Source organism: Panthera onca, chromosome B1 (assembly GCF_046562875.1).
Source record: "Panthera onca isolate mPanOnc1 chromosome B1, mPanOnc1 haplotype 2, whole genome shotgun sequence".
In the NCBI taxonomy this organism is placed as follows: Eukaryota; Metazoa; Chordata; class Mammalia; order Carnivora; family Felidae; genus Panthera; species Panthera onca.
In genome coordinates, this window is record NC_138342.1 from 1,175,182 (window position 1) to 1,197,183 (window position 22,002).

Sequence of the window (22,002 nt, forward strand, 5' to 3'; positions counted from 1 at the left end):
GGCCTGTTCAAATTAATCACCTCTCTAGAATTTGCACTGCGAATTCTTACTGCACCGTAAGATTACCTTATGTCTCCCTCTTCTAGGTCAGTACTGTTTGAACACGTTAAGACTTGGATTAGTTGATATTCGTGGAAACACGTAATTGGCACAAACCGCTGGTAGAAAACCCTTGGTTTGCAGACAGGGCAGCAGTGTTGCTGCTACCCAACATGCTTCTTTAAGGAAATGTATAAAAAGTAGCAAGTTGTGTCCTTTCTAAAGTTCCACTTAAATTCCTCCATCTTTGAGTGTTAGTAAACTCCTGGGTTATGTTTACATTTAATGCTCTAGTACATTAAAATGTTATCATGAGAAATACCAATGTAATAACCTGTAGATTAGGTAAGCGTTCTCCAGTATTCGATGTTACGTGTGCAGAATGCAGAGAGGTTTGGTCCTTAATTCTTGGGCCCTGGGAACCGACGGCCCTGCAGGAGACCCTCCTGGGCTGGGTTGGTGCAGAGTGCCCCGACTGGGGGAGCAGTGCTTTGGAGGGTGGCTCGTGGAGTGCTTTTCATGTCAGTTTCGCCCATTCTCTGTTCCAAGGTAACGTAAATGGGAAAAAAAGAAACCATACCAAGAGGACCCAGGACCCTCCTGAAGACGTTGAAATTGAAGACGCACCCAGGAAAAGACTCAGGACCGACAAGCACGGTCTCCGGAAGGTAACTGCACCCCGGGTTTGTCCAGGCTGGAGGACTGTGGCCCTCCCGTGTGACTCTTCGGTGGATGCCTGTGGGAGGCAGGAGGCCTTCCTCTGGGGTGGTGCTCAGTGGGTGTCGAACGTGCATCAGGGGGCCGAGTCTGCCTGGCCAGGGTCCACGTAGCTAGAGAGACGGTGGATTCTCCCACCTGGCGTACGGTGCTCATGCTTGCAGGGAGCGTGAGCCTTTTCCAATGTGCTTTATGACTCAGTGTCATTTATGGAAATTGGCTCACACGTCCAGTGAGCTTCTCCACGAACCGGGAGCATAAACAGGCTTTGCATCTTTAAATTTTTTTTTTTTTTTTAACGTTTATTCATTTTTGAGACAGAGAGAGACAGAGCACGAATGGGGGAAGGTCAGAGAGAGGGAGACACAGAATCTGAAATAGGCTCCAGGCTCTGAGCCCGACGCGGGGCTCGAACTCACGGACCGCGAGATCGTGACCTGAGCCGAAGTCGGACGCTTAACCAACCAAGCCACCGAGGCGCCCCTAATTATTTTTTTAAGTTTATTTATTTTTGAGAGAGAGACAGAGTGGAAGCGGGGGAGGGGCAGAGAGGGAGACACAGAATGTGAAACAGGCTCCAGGCTCTGAGTTGTCAGCACAGAGCCCGACGTGGGGCTCAAACTCATGGACCGCGAGATCATGACCTGAGCCGAAGTCGGACGCCCAACCGACCGAGCCACCCAGGTGCCCCAGCAGGCTTTGCATCTTATGTCTTAGCGTAAAGCTGTTTAGCGATAGTTCTGACAGAGCAGTTGTGCACTTACGGTTTTGAGTAAAGGCTCATACCATCTTCTAACCTAAGAGGCTCCTTTATTGTTTTGCTGTATTTTTGGAATGGAAAGTGAATTCCGCATATCGTTGAAGCGTAAATATGCGGCCACCACATCTTCTGTCTTCTTTCTCTTTTTGAACGTTAAAAAAAAATTGTTTATGTATTTATTTTGAGAGAGAGGGAGAGAGCCCCAAGCAGGCTCCAGCCATCAGCGTAGAGCCCAGCACGGGACCGGATCCCACAAACCGCAAGGTTACGACCTGAGCTGAAACCAAGAGTCGGACACTCAACCGACTGAGCCACGTGGGCGCCCCCGTTACTTCAAAGCTGCTTTTGCAGTTCAGGGGGCACACGGGCCCTGCCCAGTGTTTCTGGCCACCAGGGCCTCTTCTGGGGGCACCTGTCAAGTGTCCAGTGCTGAGATAGGTAACGTTCACCTTGAGTCGCTGCACTGCGTGTGGTGACTGTGCCCTCTGGCCACCTGGTGTTAGAGCAGCCCTTTGCTGGCAATCGTAGTGACCTCGGTTGCTTTGAAATATTTGCATTTCATATTTACCTTAAAAAAATGTGTGGCCCTGGACATTTGAAATATCAAAACTCGCATTAAATAGGTAGAAATGTTTGATTAGCTGATAGCTCAGGAAATAGCAAACAGAGAGTAGTGGTGTCTCCCCGGGTTTAGTTATCAATCTGAGTAAGTGCGTCCTACAGAATTCCCAACACGCGGAGCCCTGGATGCGCCAGGTGCCGCCCCGTGCGCCTGTTCCCTTTTGCACAGTCCTGTGACCCGGTCCCCTGGCCCCTGGGGCTGTCGGGAGAGGTTGTCTACCCCTGCTTCTGGTTCCGAGTGCTAGGCAAAAACGGTCCCGGTACCGTGTTTTTGGGTGGAGTCTCTCGGTGGTGAAACGTGCTTTGCGGATGACCTTTGTGAAGTTCGCCTGGAGCTGGTCTCCGAGTCGGGGCCCCTCCGAGTGGGGGGTCAGCACGGTGACATCGGCACTGACCCGGGGCCCCTTCAGGTTCACGGGACAGCCTGGGGGGCGGACCCCCGACTCCACTTTGAATTCAGAGGCAGATTTGAGTAGCACAGCGAATGCCGCTCACGTGAAGAGTCTCGGCAGCATGACCGTTAGGTCGTGAGGCGCGGCCCCGCTGGCCCCCTTGTCCCAGCAGATGGCAGAGTGGAGAGGGGTGAGGCGGGGTCCCCCTCCTGGCGCGCGTGGAGCCCATCTCCAGAGGAAGACTTTTCTGTCGCACGTTTCAGCCACCCATGTCGGTTCACGTCACATTTCTTCCCTTCCTCTTGTTCTCCTGTTTCTCGTGTTTAACAACAGAGAGAGACGGCGAGTGACAAGACGGCCCGAACAGGTTCTTGCAAGGCCATGGAGGCCGCCACCTCGCTGAAGAGCCAGGCAGGTAATGTGGGCATTAGCGCTTCTTCCTTGTTGGCAGGCCCTTCCAGGCGCCTGGTGGGCTGCAGGTGGACGGACGGGGAGCTGGGCTGGGCCAGGGTCCGGGGAACCCGGGGCTCTGACGGCCCAGGGTCCAAGGATAAGGTGGAGGGACGTTCTCGCGCAGCTGAAAGATCAACTGCTCGAATGTGTAAGTTGTTCGAATGATCCAGCTGCATTTTATTGAAGCTATTTTTCTACTGATTTCCGTTGGGCTTTATTTTCAGTTTAAAATGCTGCTAGAAAAGTTCCTTAAACCAGGAACATCCACGTTTCTAACTTGCTGGTGCCAGCTGTTGCTGTAGATTCCACCCCTTCTTAGGAGCCGGTCCTTCACTTACTGCATTAGCGGAAGTAAAAGTCGTGACTGGTTGTTTCCCTTTCACGCGTTGAAAACTGGCTTTGCATGTTTGTGAAAAGTAACCGTCAAAACAACGAAGGGGGAGTTGGGCCGCCTTGCCTTCTCACTATCGTTTTATCGTATCTGATAGTTTATCACAGGGGGTTTACCATCTCCCAGCTCGTACCTAGGAAAGGAAACATTCACGGGAGGAGTGGGGGTTGGAAATGGATTCATTTCCCTTATTTCGCAGCAAGTGCTGTGCTGGTTTTTAAAACTCGGTTAAATAGACTGTCGGAGGGAAGACGTTTACGAGCAGTTTGAACACTGAGTGGCTGTTTGATGATACGAAGGGATCGAGTGTTACTTGTAAGAAAGGTGTCGCGGTGTGGTGCTTGTATTGAAGACTTTGTCTCAGAGACACGTACTGAGCTTTTTACAGGTGAAACGGGGTGTGGAATGTACGCCAGAAGAACGTGGCCAGGGGGACGTGAAACTAGGCGTGGATGGAGCCTTCTGGGCCCCAGGTTGATGGATTCGGGGGCCAGGCAGGGGGACAGTGGGGCTCACTGCACAGTCCGCCCTTGTTTAGAGTGAGGTTTTTTCGCGGTAAAAAGTTAAGCCTTTAGTGTCACAAAGCGGCCCGGGAAATTTATCTCTAGAACCTCACTTACTGGGGGGGTGATTTTAAAGCAGGAGAGAAGGAGATGGAGGGCGGAAGACTTCAAGTTTTACTCTATAAACCAAAATTGTCTTACAGCAACGAAACACCTGTCTGACGCATGCAAACCACTGAAGAAGCGAAATCGGGCGTCTGCAGCAGCGTCGTGCGCTCCTTTTAGCAAAAGTTCATCTCCTTCTGCGTCCCTAACTGAGAATGAGGTAAAATCATAATCCTAGCGTTAACTGTGGCGTTCACGTGAAGGCCATTTAGTTGCCCAGGTGGAAGCACCAGTGAGTCAGACTTGACACGCGTGACACTGGTGTTGGCCACAGGCGAACGTAGGTGAGTCTCAGGTCATTCAAACTCTGGGCGAGTCGGAGGCGGAAGAAGCGACGACTTCAGCCTCCGTGAGCGCCACAGACACGCATGCACGCAGAGTATGCACAGGCGGGCGTGCATGTGCTCCGGTCTGGACGTAGTGCAGTTGTTCTCGCAGTCTGTCTCTGGAACGTTGTGCTCCGTGTAGCCCTCACGTTGTAACCTGGCCCACGTCACCGCAAGCCCGCTCTGGCCCTGGCACGACGCGCTGTGTCACTCGAGCTGACCCTGGCCGTCGTGCACTCACCCACCTCGGGCGGGAAGAAGGGCGGCTTACCTGCCGTGGCGCCTCTCAGCGGCTTTTGGACCTGGGCTCCCGGAGGAATGTCCTCCCGCGTTCCCTGGTTTTGGTCCTTTAAATTCTGGCATATTCTTAGGTACTTGAGTGTTGAGGTGAGTCACAGCTACCATGGTAATACGACTCCTCTATTTTCTGGATTTGCAGAACACACAGAAGCAGAGTGACAGCTCTCTGAGGCTGTTCCCACCCTTGTATCATGACATCTGGACTTCGTCATCAAATCTAAAGTCTTTGCCACTCTAAAACCAAAACAAAAAAACAGCCTCAGAATGCAAGCGTAGCACTTTTTGTCCAGAGGGGGCTCTGGATTCCCGATTCTAGTGACTACCCGAGGAGCTTCTATTCCAGTTTTAATTCCTTGTTGTTTTGTTTCCTGGGGGCCTCTCGTCCTCACTGTAGACAGGAGGCCTGTTTTTAGAACATTTATGAGGACTTGCTAACTTTGGGCTTTTTCGAACAAGGTAGTAGCCCCTCGCCCTGTTGGGTGACAAGGTGGCCCTTGTGACCCGGCCCCTGCCACGGTCACTGTCTCTCAGCCTCGGCTGCTTCCTCCCTTTAGACGGGGGGGGCCCCTCCCCTGTGAGGTGTCCTCGGGGGCCCAGGCAGCGGGCAGTCTGATGGGGTGCGGGTGCAGAGAGCCACCCGGAGAGGGGTCTTCTCTGGGGACTCAGCACCAGTAGCGGTGGGGGCTGCTCACGTGCGCGGGACTGGAACTTCCTTGCCATCTGATGTGCGCAGGGGACTAGACCTCTCTTCTGTTCGGGCACATTCACGAAAATGCAGTAGGCACTCACTAACCTTCCAGGGGGCTGATTGAAACGTGGAAGAGACCAATTCTATACAGATTTTTTTTCCTTTTTCCTTTTTTCTTGTCGGAATTATGATTAGTGTCGTAAAGAATTTTTAAAAATGAGGATTCCCATCCCAAAGAAAAAGAATACTAAAAATAAAAAGTTTCAGGTCCGTAGATCCCTTTTGCTTAAAGTCGGCTTTTATATGTAAAAAGATTTTTAATGGGTTTTTTTTTTTTTTTTTTCTGTCATCGCATTCTGATCCACCATTCAGTTGAGTTTTTACTTAGACCATCGTCAGATCCAATCAAAGGCAAGGCGCTGAGGCTGCTGAAATCTTCTCTGTCATTCCTGGTCAGAAGCTGTACAAGTCAGAGGCCTGGGCTCAGGGGCCCCCTGGCCCAGGGCAGGGAGGTGCGGGGGGTGGGGGGTGGGGGTGGGGAGCGGGGGGTGGTTAGGGTCGGGCAGCCTGACTCTCATTGTAACCAGGGTGAGTGTGGTCTTCCCGGTTTAGACATTTGTTCTGAACTCGGGGAGACTTAGAGGAAGCATTTTATAATCAGTAGACTTAACTGATTCTTAATTCTTTGGGACTTTAGAAGTGGTTAGTTTATTAATTATGTTTATATTCTATATTAACTACATTATAATCCTATACCTTCCTGCATTTTGAAGGCGATACATAGTTCCCATCACGTGCGTTCAGCTCCTTATCCAACAACGTTTAAACCACCAGGCCTTTGATGTCAGGCCACTTCTGCGTGGCTTGCAGGAGCCTTCCATTAGAGCTAATTTGCACAGGATTACGTTGTTCATTAAAACCACTTCGGGTGAACAAAAAGCCTTGTCTGTTATGTGTTGACGCTCCAGAGCCACAGCACGCGTTCACGGCGTACTTGTGCTGGCCGCCTTCGGGAGCAGGAGGCGCAGGGCGCGTTACAGAAGCACCGTGCAGACCTGGTCCGGGGGCGCAGGGAGTCAGGCCCCGCGGGGCTGCGGTCTGCGCTGAGCGGCCCTCCCTCGGGCCACGCACCCGTTGCTGCTTCTCCTTCCTACTTTTGTCACCCTTGATTGGAATAAGGGCTGGTCACAGAGCTGGTGTTTCAAGATCTCTTAGGTCACTCGTGGTTTAAACTCTTCTCAAAAAAGGTAAACGTGGGAAATAAAACTTATATCGGAATGACTGCTACCAAGTGCTTCGTCGCCCTGATGGTGAGACGATGAAGAGAATAGACGGAGATCGCACACTTGCGTGACAAAGGCCTGTGAGGGAGTTAACGTGATTTCAGTGTCTTGTAACCTCGTTTCTTATTCCCTTAGTAGAGCAAATTCTTACCTCTTTCGCCTTCACTGGTAACAGCTTTTACGGGAGCCCACATCGGCCAAGTCGGATGTGAACCCAGCTGCCCCGTACCGCACTTAAATGCTGTAATATTCCAGACGCCTGCTGCAGGTGGCACGTCCACGCACGCACTCAGTGACACTCGTGCCCCATTTTATGGAAGATGTGTGACAATCTGTTTTTACTGGTATTAATAACACACACAAATGAAGAGAACAGATAACAAATTTTAAGAGCAAGGTAAGATGCCCAGGCAAGGCCATTTACCCGATCCCGCTCATCTCACGATAGAGGCACACTCCTCCCGCAGCGGTCCGCGTAGATGTCAGGCCGAAGGGACGCCCGCCACACGGGGCTGCCCTGGGCCTGCGACGAGGACGCCGCGCCGAAGGGGCTGGCCTTGCTAGAGGCCACCCTCGTCCTCTGGCTCATGACTTACCGAGTTTGTCCCGAACACTGCCGGTGCCCGCACCGCCGGAGAGAGAGCGAGCCGCACACGGTAGGAGGAGCCCGCGTCAGCTGCCCCGTTGCCAGCTGGAATGCACTCAGCACTGTAGACACGAAACCGCTTTCCAACACCGAAGGCAGGAAGGGTTTCGGTTCTGTCCTTTTTTTACTACACAGTTTTACTATGACACTAGACACTGAATTTGCAGGAAGAATCTCATTTTCAGTATCATACGAGCCATTTAACTCTTTTGATGCAGCGACCAGTATCTTGGGGATACCTCGATCAGGTTATTTACAACCACAGCTTAATCGGTTGCTTTTGTAGGACGTCAGCTGTCACATTACATGACTGAGTGTTGGGTGTCGCCCGCCGTCCTACCCCGGGGCGTCCGCATGCCTGCATGGAGGGGCACAGGCCACCCTTGCCCCTCAGCTCCCGGAGGCAGGACTGCTGTTGACGTTACCGTGTTAGGAGCCCTCGGTCATTCCCAGCACACTCTTCACACGCGTTCTACCTTTAATGGAAGTTTCTGACTAATACTTGTGTTCTAACCGTTAAGTACTGTAACGCATGTAAAACACTTGGGGTACCTGACGCCTTGCAGGGACTCGGTGGTTCGCTATTGTGACAATAATGGTTATAACAATAAAAACAATAAAATCTCCATCATTCCATTTTTATCCCAAAGTATAAATTCTGCTCTGGCATGAAGAGCTCTCCTCCTGACTGCCCCGTGCACGTGGGGGTCGAGTGGCAGACGCTGGGTCTGAGGAGCACGGCCGGGCGCTAGACTGTGGCTGAGCGCTGGGCGGGTGGCTCTGCTCGGACGCGGCGGGAGGCCCGGACGTGAGTGTGGGCAGGGCTGGCGGAGAACTCGTTACAAAATCGGAAGGTGCGAAGGAAGGTCGTGTAGGAGTGGCCCGGTTCAGGAAACTATCGCAAGCGAGGTCGAGCCCGTTTGAAACTGTAGCGCGGTGACTTTTGCGTAGGTGGCCGGCCGGCTCCCAGCCTGCGCCGGGGGCGCCAGAAGTCAGCCGGAGAGCAGGGGCTTTCCTCCCCGTTGAGGCGCCTGCCGGGATGACGGGCCCGTACGTCCCCTGAGCGGCGTCAGCGAGGACACAGGCGGGTGTGGGGTGGGGCAGGGATGGGGGTCACGCGGTGTTCCTCCACGGGGGAAGGCACCGCCCCCACCCCCGCCCCGAGGATGTCGGGAAGTGACCAGGCGGGCGGCCAGGCAGTGGCAGGTGTGTTCAGCTCCTGCAGGAGGCAGACGGTCCCGCGTGGGGCAGAGCCGTCCCGCTCCAGATGGCAGCAGCGGTCTTGCTGGGGAACGCTCCCACCCGCGGCTTTTCCTGAAGGTGAGTGGACAGGGCTCCTGTTCTGAAAAGAGCTTAGGAGGCAAGGAAGGTTGTCTGCCACGATACACATCCATTATGCTACTAACCAAACATAAATTCCCTCATTTCGTAAAGAGATCAGAATGACACCGAACACGTTCTAGTCTTGCCGTTTGAGCTGCTTGTTGTGGAGGTGACTTTTCTTGTACATAGAACCGTTGTTAACGGCCCCACTTAATTGCTTCAGCCCATCTTCCTACCCCACGCTGGTGCCTGGTCAGCGGCGGTAGCTACGAGAAGGAGCGCAAGGCATTCGGAAGAGGTGAAAGCTGTCTGAATATGTAAAAGTTGAGATTGTAGCTGTTCTGAGACTGGAAGTTTCCCGCGATGATAGAGGTCCCGTGAAGTACGTGCACCTATCGGCAGTACAGGTTCCCGTTCTGTTGATGCACCTGTTAGGGGCTTCTGTCTCCCATGTGGGCCTCCCTCCAGAGTTAATACAAGAGTTAAACGTCTGCCTCTGATGGTGATGGATTTGGGTGCATCTCCACACCCTCTTTGTAATTGTGTCTGTTACATCTCTGTCTCCCAACTGAAAATAACCCGTTTTTTTCAAGAGGGAGCTAGCTCCTAAAAACCAACAGGAAATGTAGGCCGGACCTCATGACAAGGATGCTCCGTGTGGTGAACGGAACCCGCACGGTGCATGGACGAGTCCTGTCTGTCCCGCCCTCCAGGAAGGGTTAGCCTGCTTCGTGGGTGATCGCTGTGGGGTCCCCCGCCTTCATGTGTGTCTGAGGCCGAGCTTTTCGCTGGAAGGTCACGCACAAGCACAGAAGGGGTTCAGATGAAGTGTTCAGGGTTTGGGGGGGTGGGACGGGAGTGGCCGTTACAGGATTTTTCGTAATTGGGGTGTTACCGGCCAGGCCACACGCACCGTGTGAGACCTGAACCGTTAGCGACCCGATCGGGACTCCTGTGGTCTCTTTGGCCCTGACCTGCCTGCCTAAGATTTGGGAGCAGAAGTGTGTGAGGAGAGCCAGCGTTTGCCCGGGGGTGGTGACGTGCATACCCAGCAAGGGTCTGTCCCCAAGCTGAGAATAAAGCTGAGATTGTAAGTTAGCATCTGGTTCCGAAAGACAAAAAAATGCACCCACGTGTGGATGTGAAACTCAAATGATGAAGGGATGCCCTTGAAGAGGGGTCTTGGCCGAAGCCTGATGTGAGTGGTGTGGGGCCTGCTGTGGGAGACCACGAGCGGTGACTTTGTGTGCCATTTTGGTAACAGCACGAGCGTTTTTGAGTCCAGTCCTCCATTTGCTGCATCCAGCGCAGCGGAAAGGGGAGGCTTGGTGACCCAGAGGCCCCGCGTGTGGCCAAGCTGGAGAGGAGGCCGTGCTCCTGTCGGAAAGGGCAGACGTCCGTACGTGGGCAGGTCTTCTGGGTTCCTTTCTCGCTTGGTTTCTGACCTAACGCTTCTCGACCTCGTTTAGCCCCTTTAGGTTGTTAAGTCCATTTTAAGGTGGTTCTGATCAGGTAGACTTCGTGTGCGGCCTGGTGAGGCCTCTTTCTACTTCGTGCGGGCGGTAGCGTTCCACGCTTTTAGAACCGTTACGTTCAGCCTTTAAAAATCTTTAAACGGAGAAAGTAATTGCCGAGGCCTGCTGGTTATCTTTGGAATATGAATTTAAAGGATTGCCATTAGCTGAAAGAATGGAGTCTGGTTAGAAGAGGAGTCTCCACACGTTGTCAGTCTGTCACTGGCTGCTTCTTGGCTCTTAGGTTTGTCTTCCTTCCTTCCTTTTTCTTCCCTTTTTTTGTTTTAAGAAGTATACTGGCTCCTTTGTATTTTAGGATTTTTGGTTAGGGACATTGGTGTTGATGCCTTTTCAGTTCTGTTTTGCTGTTTTACCTAGCCTGTTAGAAATCACCACTGACTTACTGGCCATTGATGGAAAGCCAACTACCCTTAGCAGGTGGAAAATGGCATGCACTGTATTCAGCCTGTTCCTTGTACTGTCTGGGAAGACGCACACTCCCTTCCACACTCCCTTCCAGGCGCTGTCACCAGCCAGGGAGGATGTCCCTCAGGGTCCGTCCAAGAACCTGACAGCGACTAGACAGTTACACATTAGATCCGCTTTATAACTTCTTCTGGCCTACACGGAGCTGTTGAGTTTGGGCACATAATTCTTTGGTGTACATTTTAAAGCATGCTGATCATTCAGGCACACTGTATCTTTAAGAAATGTCGGCCCGTGCAGGGGTGCAGGGGTGTGGGGGGAGAGCTTGCTCAGCTGCAGGTGGGAGCTTTGCTACTGTTTTCAGCTGCCCTGCCTTGCTATTGCTGCCGCCTGTAGCAGGCTGGCCCTGGCCCCTCCCCCACTGCTGAGGACACCGTTGGGACGGAGTGGGGTCGGGTCGATAGGACATTGTAGAGACTCCTCTTACGATCAGGGCCAGCCTTGAATCTGGATCTGGAGCGGCCACCACATGGCCTGATGGCTGTGGCTGTGGCCGTGGCCGACCTGTTGGCTCTCACTGGCACCTTCTGGGGCCGCTGGACGACACAGAGGCTTCCAGGTTAGAAGGTGGGTGGGGCGTGTGTGCGTGTGCGTGTGCGTGTGCGTGTTTCTCGGTGACCCGGCCCAGCCCTAGAACTGAGGCGCCCCCAGGACATTGTAGTCGAGGTCATCTAGGAGGGTCGCTTTAATAAAAGTTACTCTGAACTGTAGTGTTTTAGGTGATGAATGACTGATTTACAAATTATTTTAATTCCACTCTTAATATTTCACTGTGATGTTAATTTGGAGGACCTGAGATTGGTCTTTGCATTTTAAGCTCATTAACTCTGCTGAGCACAGGATATTTATCGTTTGTAAATCCAAGATGCTATGTGAAAGTACTTATAGTTCTTTCTTCCTTTACAAAAGCGTAACGTAAACATGGAAATAATGTTGGTTTATAGAAATATATATTGTTCAAGGTCTGTAATTGTATTTCAAAAATGATGTGGAATTCGATTTGTGAAGGGATTTGTTTTGTCAAAAAATTTAAAAATCACTCTGTACCCTGCCGTCTGAGGCACAGGCCGCCGCCCCCCCCCCCCCCCCCCCCAGTCACAGCAGAGAGGGGACTGGGGTTCCTCAGTCCCCCTAAACGGCTACATTGTTTCCTGAAGTTGGTTCAAATATGTTCACTAGGTTACTTTGTGTTCATTAATATCATCTTGAAAAATCCCTGCGTTACTGTGGAGACAGCATTCCCTGCCCCTAAAGGAACGTATTTCTAAGGCAAATAGGCAATTTGATACTATCACATACTGAGTGGAGGGTAGAGAAAGTGTTTTCAGACTCCAGAAAACTCGGAGAAGTCAGGAACTAAGCCGCTTGGAAATCCGTGCCACAGGTGTGGCTTTGGTGGATCGGGAAGCAACGGGAAAGTTGTTGACAGTCTGTGTCCGTTCAGTTACTACATTTCTCTTTTTCCAAATGCATCCTATTGGATATGGAATAGACCGTAGATGTCGTAGACTGAGATTTGGGACCGTGTCGGGACCATTCGGGTGAAGGTGTCGCTTTCACAAACGGCATCTCCGAGTAAGTACCGTCACCCGGTGCCCGTGGAGGCGGAGCCCTGCACCCGGAGTAGAGGCTGGCGCGGTGCCCGCGTGCTTTGCTCCTCTTGTGGGTGGTCTGCCGAGCGGAGAGCCGGTGGATCCCTCCGACTGCTAGTGGTCGTTGGGTCGCTGGGAAGGGGTTCGCTGGGCCGAAGGTCGCAATCTCCCGCATCTGTGTCACGGACTGTAATATTGTAAGGTCTGTATTCTGTATGTGTATCTTAGACCCCAATCAGGAAACAAGCCTCATGTGTGTCTTAACATTTATATTTCCATTCAAAATATGTATTCAGTGTTTATTTCCTCAAAACAGACTTTGTTAATTTAGGAAATATCTCCAAGTGGAAACGTGCTAACTTTTTCTGTAAATCTTAAATAAAAGGTGCTGTTCCTTTCTTCGACCCAGGACTGGTCTGTGTTTTCTGTCTTTCTCTCCATGCATTTTTCCTTTTTTTTTTTTTTCTTTTTTTCTTTTTTTTTGTAAAGCTTTAAATTTGTTCCGACCACATTGAAGGGAAGAATGTGGGTTGGTGGGCAGGGCACCGGGCTCGCTTTCCCCGAGCCCCTGTTGAAGGCCCTTTCTCTGGGCCTCGGTTCCTCGTCAGACGGGTCAGCCTTGGGCTGCCCTTTGACCGGGGCCCCGAGGTGTGGCTGGTGTTCCCAACGCCCCGGGCTCCCCAGCACCCCTAGCGTCTCAGACCCCGCCCATCTGTGACTCCGAATACGATGGACATGTTAAAATTGGGGTTTGAACGCAGAGGTTTTTTTGTTTTTTTTTCAAGTTGCCTTCTTTCTGGATGTTGATGATAAAGGAGTAAATGAGCTGAGCTGATAGGGAGGGGCACCATCTGGCCAGCCTGGGGGGCAGGGGAGACCTACTACTGTGTGAGACCCCCATAACTTAGTGTACGTTCATGCCGCTGTTTCCGTCTTCCTGGAAAAGGTGAGGAATTGGGAGTGTAAAGGCGGCTTCCTCCTGAGACTCTGTTACTGCGGGAGGGGTCAGCATAGAGGAGCAAGGGCGGAGAGCTGGGCCCGACCTCCTGCCCCCCCCCCCCCCCCAACTGATACACACACCAGCCAGAGGCAGCGTGTCCCTCAAAGACCAGCCTGCTAACACCAGCTCTAAGTGTTTTAGGGTGTTTTTCTTCTCCCGGTAATCTCATCGAGCTAAGTCTGGAGGAAGTTAATTGATAAGACTACAGAATTGGGTGGGTTGGCTGGTGGGGTTTGTTCTGTTTTGTTTAATTGTGGCCCGGTTTTAATTTCTAGCCTTGTAGTCATTGGTAAACGGCAGGCCTATAACATAATTACTTGTCGTGGTTATCAAGGTATACAGGAAATGTAGTTTATACTTTTGCTGTGTTGAAAAACTCAGTGTTCAACATTCCACTTACCTAACGTCAAATAAATGCTAAATGTGTTTTTAGGTTTTTTTTTTTTTCAGTTTCAATTTGGTATAGAAGAACGTTTTCTTACTCAAGATTTATTGATTTCTATTTAGAGATTTCTTGCTGCTCAAATGAGGGCAAGACGTTGCATACAGTGATGAGAGGGAGGCTTTAGCCTGGTCTCCTTGATCCCTGATAATGAAGGGGGATGAAATACGACCGGGATGGGGGGGGGGGGGTTTGTTTGCTCCACGATTGCCAATGTTTTTCTCCCAGGGCTTTCTCTTGGGCTCACGTGTCACCAGAGCCGGCAGGTTTGACCTTGCCTTCGCCCGCTTACCCGTCCGGGGACCACGGGCGGCAGGCAGAGGGCAAGTCGGGACGGCCCGTTAGTCGCGGCCCACACTGCGTGTGCTGGCGGCTTCCAGGAGCGGCCGGGCCCGCCGTGCGGAGGCTCCCCTCCTGCCCCTCGCTCTGGCTCTTCTGGAAAGTCACTGGGTGCTGATCTGCTTCTCTTACTGTGAAAAGCTGGGCCGTAAGCGACTGGGCGACAGAGGTCAAGATTCCCAGTCCCGGGCCCCTCCCAGGTCACCTGCTGGGGCACGTGGGGTTTTCACCAGTTCCTTCCTTGGTCAGGATGGCAGGAACGCGAAGACACGTGCCCCTGTGCCCCTTCTGCCCGCGCGGAGAGGGCGAAGTCCGCTTCTGAGCCTCCTCCGCACAGTTCGGTCGACCCGCCGCGCCCTCCCAGGAAACCGTGGGCGCCGGGCCTTTGCGGCCAGGAGCTGGCAGTCGGGCCGCAGCCGAGCAGGAGTCGGGCCGCCTCCGCCCGCACTGGTGACCTGTGCCGCCTCCTTCGCCCCCAGGTGTCGGACGGCCCGGGAGACGAGCCCGCCGAGTCCCCGTACGAGAGCGCCGACGAGACCCAGACCGAAGCGTCCGTCTCCTCCAAGAAGTCTGAGCGGGGCGTGGCCGCCAAAAAGGAGTACGTGTGTCAGGTGAGGGGTCGGCCGCCGCTTGCTTTTGTCCTTGACCCGGGCCCGGGCCCGCACTCGCACCCGCGGTCACACGGGCTTCTGTTGTGAGGGCGCCGGGCCGCGGCGGGACCCGGGACCGAGCGCCCCGGCCGGGCTCGCGCGTCCGCGTCGGGCTGTTTCGTGTCACCGCCGTGTGGCGACGTGTGGCGCACGCGTGTTCCGAACGTGCGAAGTCGGGCGTGGACGGAGGAGGCAGGGGAGCCGCGGGCGGGCCGGGGGGGGTGGGGGGTGTGGGGTGGGGGTGGGGGGGGTGGGGGTCGCCCGGGCTCAGCCTGGCCGGCACCGGCGTCCTCAGTCCTCAGTCCTCACCGCCGCGCCTCCGCCCCGCAGCTGTGCGAGAAGCCGGGCAGCCTCCTGCTGTGCGAGGGGCCCTGCTGCGGAGCCTTCCACCTCGCCTGCCTCGGGCTGGCCCGGAGACCCGAAGGGAGGTTCACCTGCAGCGAGTGCGCCTCAGGCAAGTTCCGTGGCCCCCCCCCCCCCCCCCGGCCCCCCGGCCCCCCGGCCCGCCTGCCTCCGTGCTTCCCGCTTCGCGGGCCTGGCGCCCCCCCTGCCCCCGGCGGGTGCGCGCCTCCCCTCGGCGTCCCCACGGTCTGCTCTCTCCAGCGTGACGCGCTCCCCTCGGTGGCCGTACCGGGAGGTAGAGCCGTGTAAGGTAACCGGCAGAGTGACGGAACGGGCCGTCCTGAGCCCCGCGCTGGGAGGCGGCCGGCGTGGGTGCCCCGGTGTCAGAGGGCCCGGCGTCACCAGTACAGGTGAGCTGGCCGGTCAGTCCCAGGACACGGACGTTCACGGGCACGTGGGCTTCCGTAGACACGCGGCGCGGACCTGAACTCCGGGGTCAACGGGAAGGACGTGCCCGTCTCCGAGCGGCCACGGCTTCCTTCTGCCGCACCGCTTCCTTCGCCAGCGCAGTCTGGGGGCTGCTAGGAAGAGGGGCCGCTCAGATGCAGCCCCTCCTATCCACGCGCAGCCCTGAGGGCCTCCTGGCTCTCGTGGGCGCGTGTCCTAGGTTAGGAAGACACGTGGAGTCTTCCCGAGTCCCTCCCGTCCCAAGCCAAGGTCATCCGATGTGACGGCACTTTGCCTCTGCTGCCTGTGGTTGGTTCTAACTGAAGGTTCGCTGTACTTGGTTAATGGCTCAGGAGGGAGAGCAAAAGCTTTCCTTCGGAGGAATGCCTGCTCTCCGGCTTCCCGCTAATTCGAGGGGGTGTCCCCACCTCAGCCGCCTCCTGCTCAGACTTCCTTGTCCTCCGGGGAAGCTGGGGCCCATCTCACGGCAAGGTAACGGCCCTGATGGCGGGACCGTTTTCTGAAGCGTGCTCGGACCGGGCACCGAGGTCCGAAGACAGCCCGAGGCCTCGGCAGCACGGGCCGCCCCTGACGGGGCTGCTGGAGTTCGGTGGCTCAGGGACGACAGTTTAATTCTTGTTCCCTGCCCCTCTTTAACCGTCTGCTAGGGATTCACTCGTGTTTCGTGTGTAAGGAGAGCAAGACGGACGTCAGGCGCTGCGTCGTGTCGCAGTGCGGGAAGTTCTACCACGAAGCCTGTGTGAGGAAGTACCCTCTGACCGTGTTCGAGAGCCGAGGCTTCCGCTGCCCCCTGCACAGCTGCGTGACCTGCCACGCGTCCAACCCTTCCAACCCCAGGCCCTCGAAAGGTACGGGCGCTCACGGGAGGCGGGCGCGGTGGCCGAAAGGTCTGTCCCCAAAGGCCTTCGGTTTTTCTTTGGAGTGGCGGTTGTCTTTCTGTTACTGACTCGACACCGGCTAGCAGGGTTTTTCTCGAGAAGTCGGTAAGAGGATCCGCCCTGCCGTGCCTTCTTCCTGCCCTCCGCGTCCTCCCGGAGCCTCCACTTTAGGAGGGGGGCCTGTGAACCATTCTGATAGGTTCTGTTTGTTCCAGTTTTTAATTTTTAAAAAATCTGAAATTTATTTTCAAGAGAGAGAGCATGAGCAGGGGAGGGGCGGAGAGAGAGAGAGAGAGACAGCCTGAAGCGGGCTCCAGGCTCGGAGCTGTCAGCACAGAGCCCGACGCGGGGCTCGAACTCACGAACCGCGAGATGGTGACCTGAGCTGTGGTCAGATGCTTAACTGACGGAGCCTCCCAGGTGCCCGTATGTGTGTCCCAGGTTTAGTGCTTCTTCGTATATGAGAAAAATGTTCTATTTATCTATTCGTTTAGAGGCAGAGAAAGTGGGGGGGGGGGGGGGAGGGGGAGAGGGAATCTCAGGCAGGCTCCGTGCTTGATCTCACGATCGATCGTGACATGACCTGAGCTGAAAGCAAGAGAGTCGCACATTTAACCAACTGGGCGCCCCAGGCGCCCCGAGGAAGATACTTTAACATCAAGCTGTATCTGCCTTGTTTCACGTTAGGTGTGTGGGATTGAGGGTGGTGGGCTACCTGTGCTTCTGACTCCGGTGGTTCTCAACCGTGGCGATGTTGCTCGCCAGGAACACTTGGCCACGTCTGGGGAGACCTTGGGGGGGCGCAGATTGGCACCCAGTGGGTAGAGGCCGGAGCCGTTGCGAGGCGCACTACAGGCCCCACGGGCTGGCGGTGCCTGGGTTTATCAGCCCTGCTTGACCTTATTTAAGAATGTGGCGGGGCGCCTGGGGGGCTCAGCGGGTTGAGCGCCCCACTTCGGCTCAGGTCACGACCTCGCAGTTTGCGGGTTCGAGCCCCGCGTCGGGTTCTGTGCTGACGGCTCGGAGCCTGGAGCCTGTTTCAGAGTCTGTCTCCCCCTCTGTCTCTGCCCCTCCCCTCACTCGTGCTTTGTCTCCCTATCCCTCAAAAATAAACAAACTGTTATTTAAAAAAAAAGAGAATAAGGCATTTTAAGCGCTTGACTATTCTCTTGATGGTTTTGAAGCACCTTCGCCTGGGGGAGATGTGTTTTTGTAACATCTATTCAGTGTTCTTTCCATCCTAGTTACTGCTTCCGTCAAATACTCCGAGTTTATTTCAGCGTGAATTTTCTCAACGCGTGGGGGGCTCGGTCGCCTCTCGCCGCCCTGCTCGCCGTCGGGCCTTCAGCGCGTGTCTCTGCCCCCAGGGAAAATGATGCGGTGCGTCCGCTGCCCCGTCGCCTACCACGGAGGGGACGCTTGTCTGGCGGCCGGCTGCTCCGTGATCGCTTCCCACAGCATCATCTGCACAAGCCATTTCACTGCCCGCAAGGGGAAGCGGCATCACGCGCATGTGAACGTGAGCTGGTGTTTCGTGTGCTCCAAAGGTGAGGGCTGGCGCCACGGCGGGCGGCCAGGGCGGGCTGCTTCTCTGGGCTCCCTCGCGCGCAGCTCTCGCAGGTAACCCCGGGGGCCCCCGCGCCCGCCCTGCTCCGGGTGGGGACGCTCCCGATGTCTCCCAAGTGCTCCCGTGCCGGTGTGCGCCGTGACATTTCTGAGCTCACGGAGGCCGGCGCACCGCCGGAGGGCGAGGTCTCCGTGATGCCAATAGAACGGGCTCGTTTGCTTGCGCCCCGACGGCCGGCCGTGGTTGGGCTCGCGTCGTGGGGCGAGGGGCGGGGTGGCTGCGGGTGGGGAAGGGCCAGTGCGAGCCGCTCGCCCTCCCTTGCAGGGGGAAGCCTGCTGTGCTGTGAGTCCTGCCCGGCGGCCTTCCACCCCGACTGCCTGAGCATCGAGATGCCCGACGGCAGCTGGTTCTGCAACGAGTGCCGAGCCGGGAAGAAGCTGCACTTCCAGGACGTCGTCTGGGTTAAACTGGGGAACTACAGGTGTGAGGACCGGAACCCTGTCTGCCTCCCTGTTCACTGTGTTCTTTTCACTTTGCAGGACTGAAAGCGCTGAATGACTGTCACTCTGTCTGAAGAGTCTGTGAACCCTGTTTTTAATATTTATAATAGATGGTGGCCGGCAGAAGTTTGCCATCCCAAAAATGTTCCCCCAAATATTCAGAAAATGAAGCACGAGATTGGAGAATTCCCTGTGTTTTTCTTTGGGTCTAAAGATTATTACTGGACGCATCAGGCGCGAGTGTTCCCGTACATGGAGGGGGACCGGGGCAGCCGCTACCAGGGGGTCAGAGGGATCGGAAGAGTCTTCAAAAACGGTACGGACATTTCCAGACGGAGCGAAACCGCACTCGCGGGTACCTTCTGCTAACCCTGATTTTTGTTGTTTGAAAGTTTGGTTTCTGTAGAAAACACCAGGCTGAGCATTCTAGCGGTGCTTTAAATTAGGAAAACGTAGGTTCGCAGACTGATTTGTTGAGGCACAGGATAAAATGTACTCCCGAGTAACGTTTACAGCATCGGTTTGGGATTAATTTCACTCACATGCATTGGAAGCTCTATTTTTATTTAAAAAAAAATTTTTTTAAGTTTATTTTGAGAGAGCGGGGGAGGGGCAGAGAGCAGACAATCCCAAGCAGGCTCTGCAACGTCAGTGCGGAGCCCGACGCGGGGCTCGATCCCACGACCCCGAGACCATAACCTGAGCAGAAAGCAAGAGTCGGTCTCTTGACCGACTGAGCCCCCCTGGTGCCCTGCAGTGGAAGTTACTTTGAAGAAGTATTCCAGTACTGGTTTACAGAGATGTCTCCTGCCTTGCCTGTTATGTAAGATAGAAATGTGGAGAAGACTTTGCCGCCGTCTAGACCGGGCGCCCCGGGAAGGGCCAGGTGTGGGTAGGCAGACAGGTGCCCCGCTCTCTGATTCCACAGCCAGGGTGACTGACGGGATGGGAATGCCACCACCTGACTGGAGGAGGTGGCATTTACTCGGGGCCGGGAGTGAGTGGGACAGAAGGGGGACCTGGCGTGCGTTCGGCTCGTCCTAGTCCGGGGAGGGCGGGCGCATCGCGGCCGGTGGCACATGGGGGTGGCTGGGCGGGCTGTGCTGACAGACCGGCGTCTCGTCTCCCGCGGGCCTCACGCACAGCGGGCGGCAAAGGTCTGATGAGAAAGATTTGCAAAACTCGTGATGAGATGACAGATGTTGAAACTGAGACTTGACGTGCTGGTGGGTCGTGAGGTCAGACTTGAGTCCTGGGGGTCAGGGTGGCCCCAGCACGCATGGCGTCCTCCACCCTCGCTTGAGCCCGGCGCCCCCCCCCCCCCCGCCCCCTCCCAGAGGACGTGTCCTCCCGGGAGGGTGTTAGAGCCCCGTGGACAGTGGGAGCCGGAGCATCACCCTCCCAGAGAAACCCGCCCTGGGCCTTCCTGGTGGCAGGTGGCACAGCACGGCGCCTCCCAGGCCTCCTCGGCCCGGCGCTCTCTGAGCATCTTGGGTGCAAAACCCTCGCGGCATTTAAAGCACCCGCCCTGAACAGCGTGCGCACCCCAGAGCCTCCCGGAGACTGGTAACCGCACTTGGCGGGACACGGAGGCTTGCGTCGGCCGCTTAGACGCAGAGCCTGTAGGTGGAGGTGTGAATTTACTAAACCTCTTACTCATGCTCACATTTCGTGGACTTTTTAGCACTGCAGGAAGCTGAAGCTCGTTTTCGTGAAATCAAACTTCAAAGGGAAGCCAGAGAAACGCAGGAGAGTGAGCGCAAGCCCCCGCCGTACAAGCACATTAAGGTGACGGGGGTGGGGGGCCGGGTCAGGGGTCACTGCGGGGACCGTGGGTGGGCCCTCCGGCCGCGGTGGGTAAGAGGGCTGCCGTGAGCAAGCAGCTATCTGCAGCCCCCGTGTGGACCGCTGCCTGAGGTCACGGGCAGAGAGCAGGTGCAGCCACTGCCCAGCGTGTGTCCTTTCTGGGGGGCGGGGAGGGCGCGCGGGCAGGGCTGGGGCGGGGGGGGGGGGGGTCTCTGCGGTTTTGGGTTTTGCCCTCGTGTGAGGCTCCAGCCGGGAGCCCGTGAGGCGTGGGGGTGGTGGCGGGCACGCCGCCGTCACCCGGTGCTGGGGACGAGCTTGGATGAGAGGTGGCCAGCCCGGGCCGGTGCTCGGCCGGAACGTGGCTCGGTCAGCCGGAGCCCTGGAGACAAAGCGATGTTCCCGCCGTAGAGGGTGTGGATGCCGCACCAGGACCGCGGGGGCGACCGTGCTGCCTCCGGCGAGCCCGGCAGTCCCGGCAGGGAACCTGGGTCCCCACGTCCCCACGGGGCGGGAGGGAGAGAGGTCCAGGAGCTCCTCACAGTCACGCTGGGTGAGCCGATGTCACCGTGTCCTGCCGCCTGGGGCCTGGCAGCCTCTCAGCACAGTGTGTCAGCTGCCTTCCGGCCGCTCAGGGCCGCGTCTTTGCTCCTCAGATCCGGGCGGCGCGCCCTGGGTGTGTGTGCAGGTGACACGTGCTCTGGGGTTAGCGTTTCCTCAGGGATGACTTCGTGGAAATGGAGCTCCTGGGTCAAACAGCTTGGGACCTGAGGGCTCCTGAGGCGGGTTTTCAGGTCGCGCTTCTGTGTTTCGCTGTCGCGGCCCAGCAGTGAGGAGGGCCTTTCTTCCGCCACGTTTCCCCTCGCCTTACTGGCCTCTGCTTCAGTCCCTCTTCCGCTCTGTCTGTGGCTTTGTGGTTGGGTTGCTCTTGTGCTGTCACCGTGAACCGCGAGTTTGCCGGGGCAGAGCCTCCCTGGTCACCTGCCTGCGGGTCCCCGGCTACAGGGACCCTGCCCCGTGCTCAGCACGTGCCTGTGCGCCTGTCTTCTGGCAGCCTGGCGGGGCAAGCGTGGATGAGGGACGTGAAGTGACGGGCGGGGTGGGGGCCGTGCCCCCCCTCCCCCCCGCCACCCTCCTCTGGAGCGTGGGGACCGGCGGGAGGCCGGGGTGCTTGCTCTCTCGTCTGACGCGCCCCCGTGTCCCCGGCAGGTGAACAAGCCCTATGGGAAAGTCCAGATCCACACGGCTGACATCTCTGAGATCCCCAAGTGCAACTGTAAGCCCACCGACGAGAACCCCTGCGGCTTCGACTCGGAGTGTCTGAACCGGATGCTGATGTTCGAGTGCCACCCGCAGGTGTGCCCCGCGGGCGAGTACTGCCAGAATCAGTGCTTCACCAAGCGCCAGTACCCCGAGACCAAGATCATCAAGACGGACGGCAAAGGGTGGGGCCTGGTCGCCAAGCGGGACATCAGAAAGGTGTGTGCCGAGCCCCTTTCCTTGCTTGCAAGAAATCCTGGGCCGGCTGGCGGCTCACGCTTGGATATGCTTAGTACGCTTTTGCACGCACGTGAGAACGGGGTTTTTCAAAAGTCTGAGTTTCTACGGTTGAATGTCGTAAAACGTTACGTGCCTGCTGTCCAGCAAGGTAAAACTCAGCAGGCCCCTGACTTGGCCTCCACTTGGCATTTTGGTGGTTGCTCTATGACAGGAAAGACCGTGAAGGAGCCCTGCCCTGGACGGGCGGCTGTTCCGTCCGGGGCAGCGCGGGACCGGGTCGTCCGTCAAGGCCACAGGCCACACACACGGCCTGC

General features: G+C 56.0%; 1 protein-coding gene across 1 annotated transcript in view; it reads left to right on the forward strand.

Annotated features, from left to right (window-relative positions):
- Window positions 1-22,002, forward strand: part of NSD2 (nuclear receptor binding SET domain protein 2) — a 91,335-nt gene that overhangs the window by 57,094 nt on the left and 12,239 nt on the right. Inside the window, exons 7-17 of the mRNA XM_078446371.2 lie at window positions 589-707; window positions 2,863-2,944; window positions 4,080-4,201; window positions 14,460-14,591; window positions 14,961-15,084; window positions 16,088-16,288; window positions 17,686-17,865; window positions 18,210-18,366; window positions 18,496-18,701; window positions 20,070-20,173; window positions 21,398-21,667. Of these exons, the coding sequence (XP_078302497.2) occupies window positions 589-707; window positions 2,863-2,944; window positions 4,080-4,201; window positions 14,460-14,591; window positions 14,961-15,084; window positions 16,088-16,288; window positions 17,686-17,865; window positions 18,210-18,366; window positions 18,496-18,701; window positions 20,070-20,173; window positions 21,398-21,667 (1,697 nt within the window). The remainder of the gene's footprint in view (window positions 1-588; window positions 708-2,862; window positions 2,945-4,079; window positions 4,202-14,459; window positions 14,592-14,960; window positions 15,085-16,087; window positions 16,289-17,685; window positions 17,866-18,209; window positions 18,367-18,495; window positions 18,702-20,069; window positions 20,174-21,397; window positions 21,668-22,002) is intronic.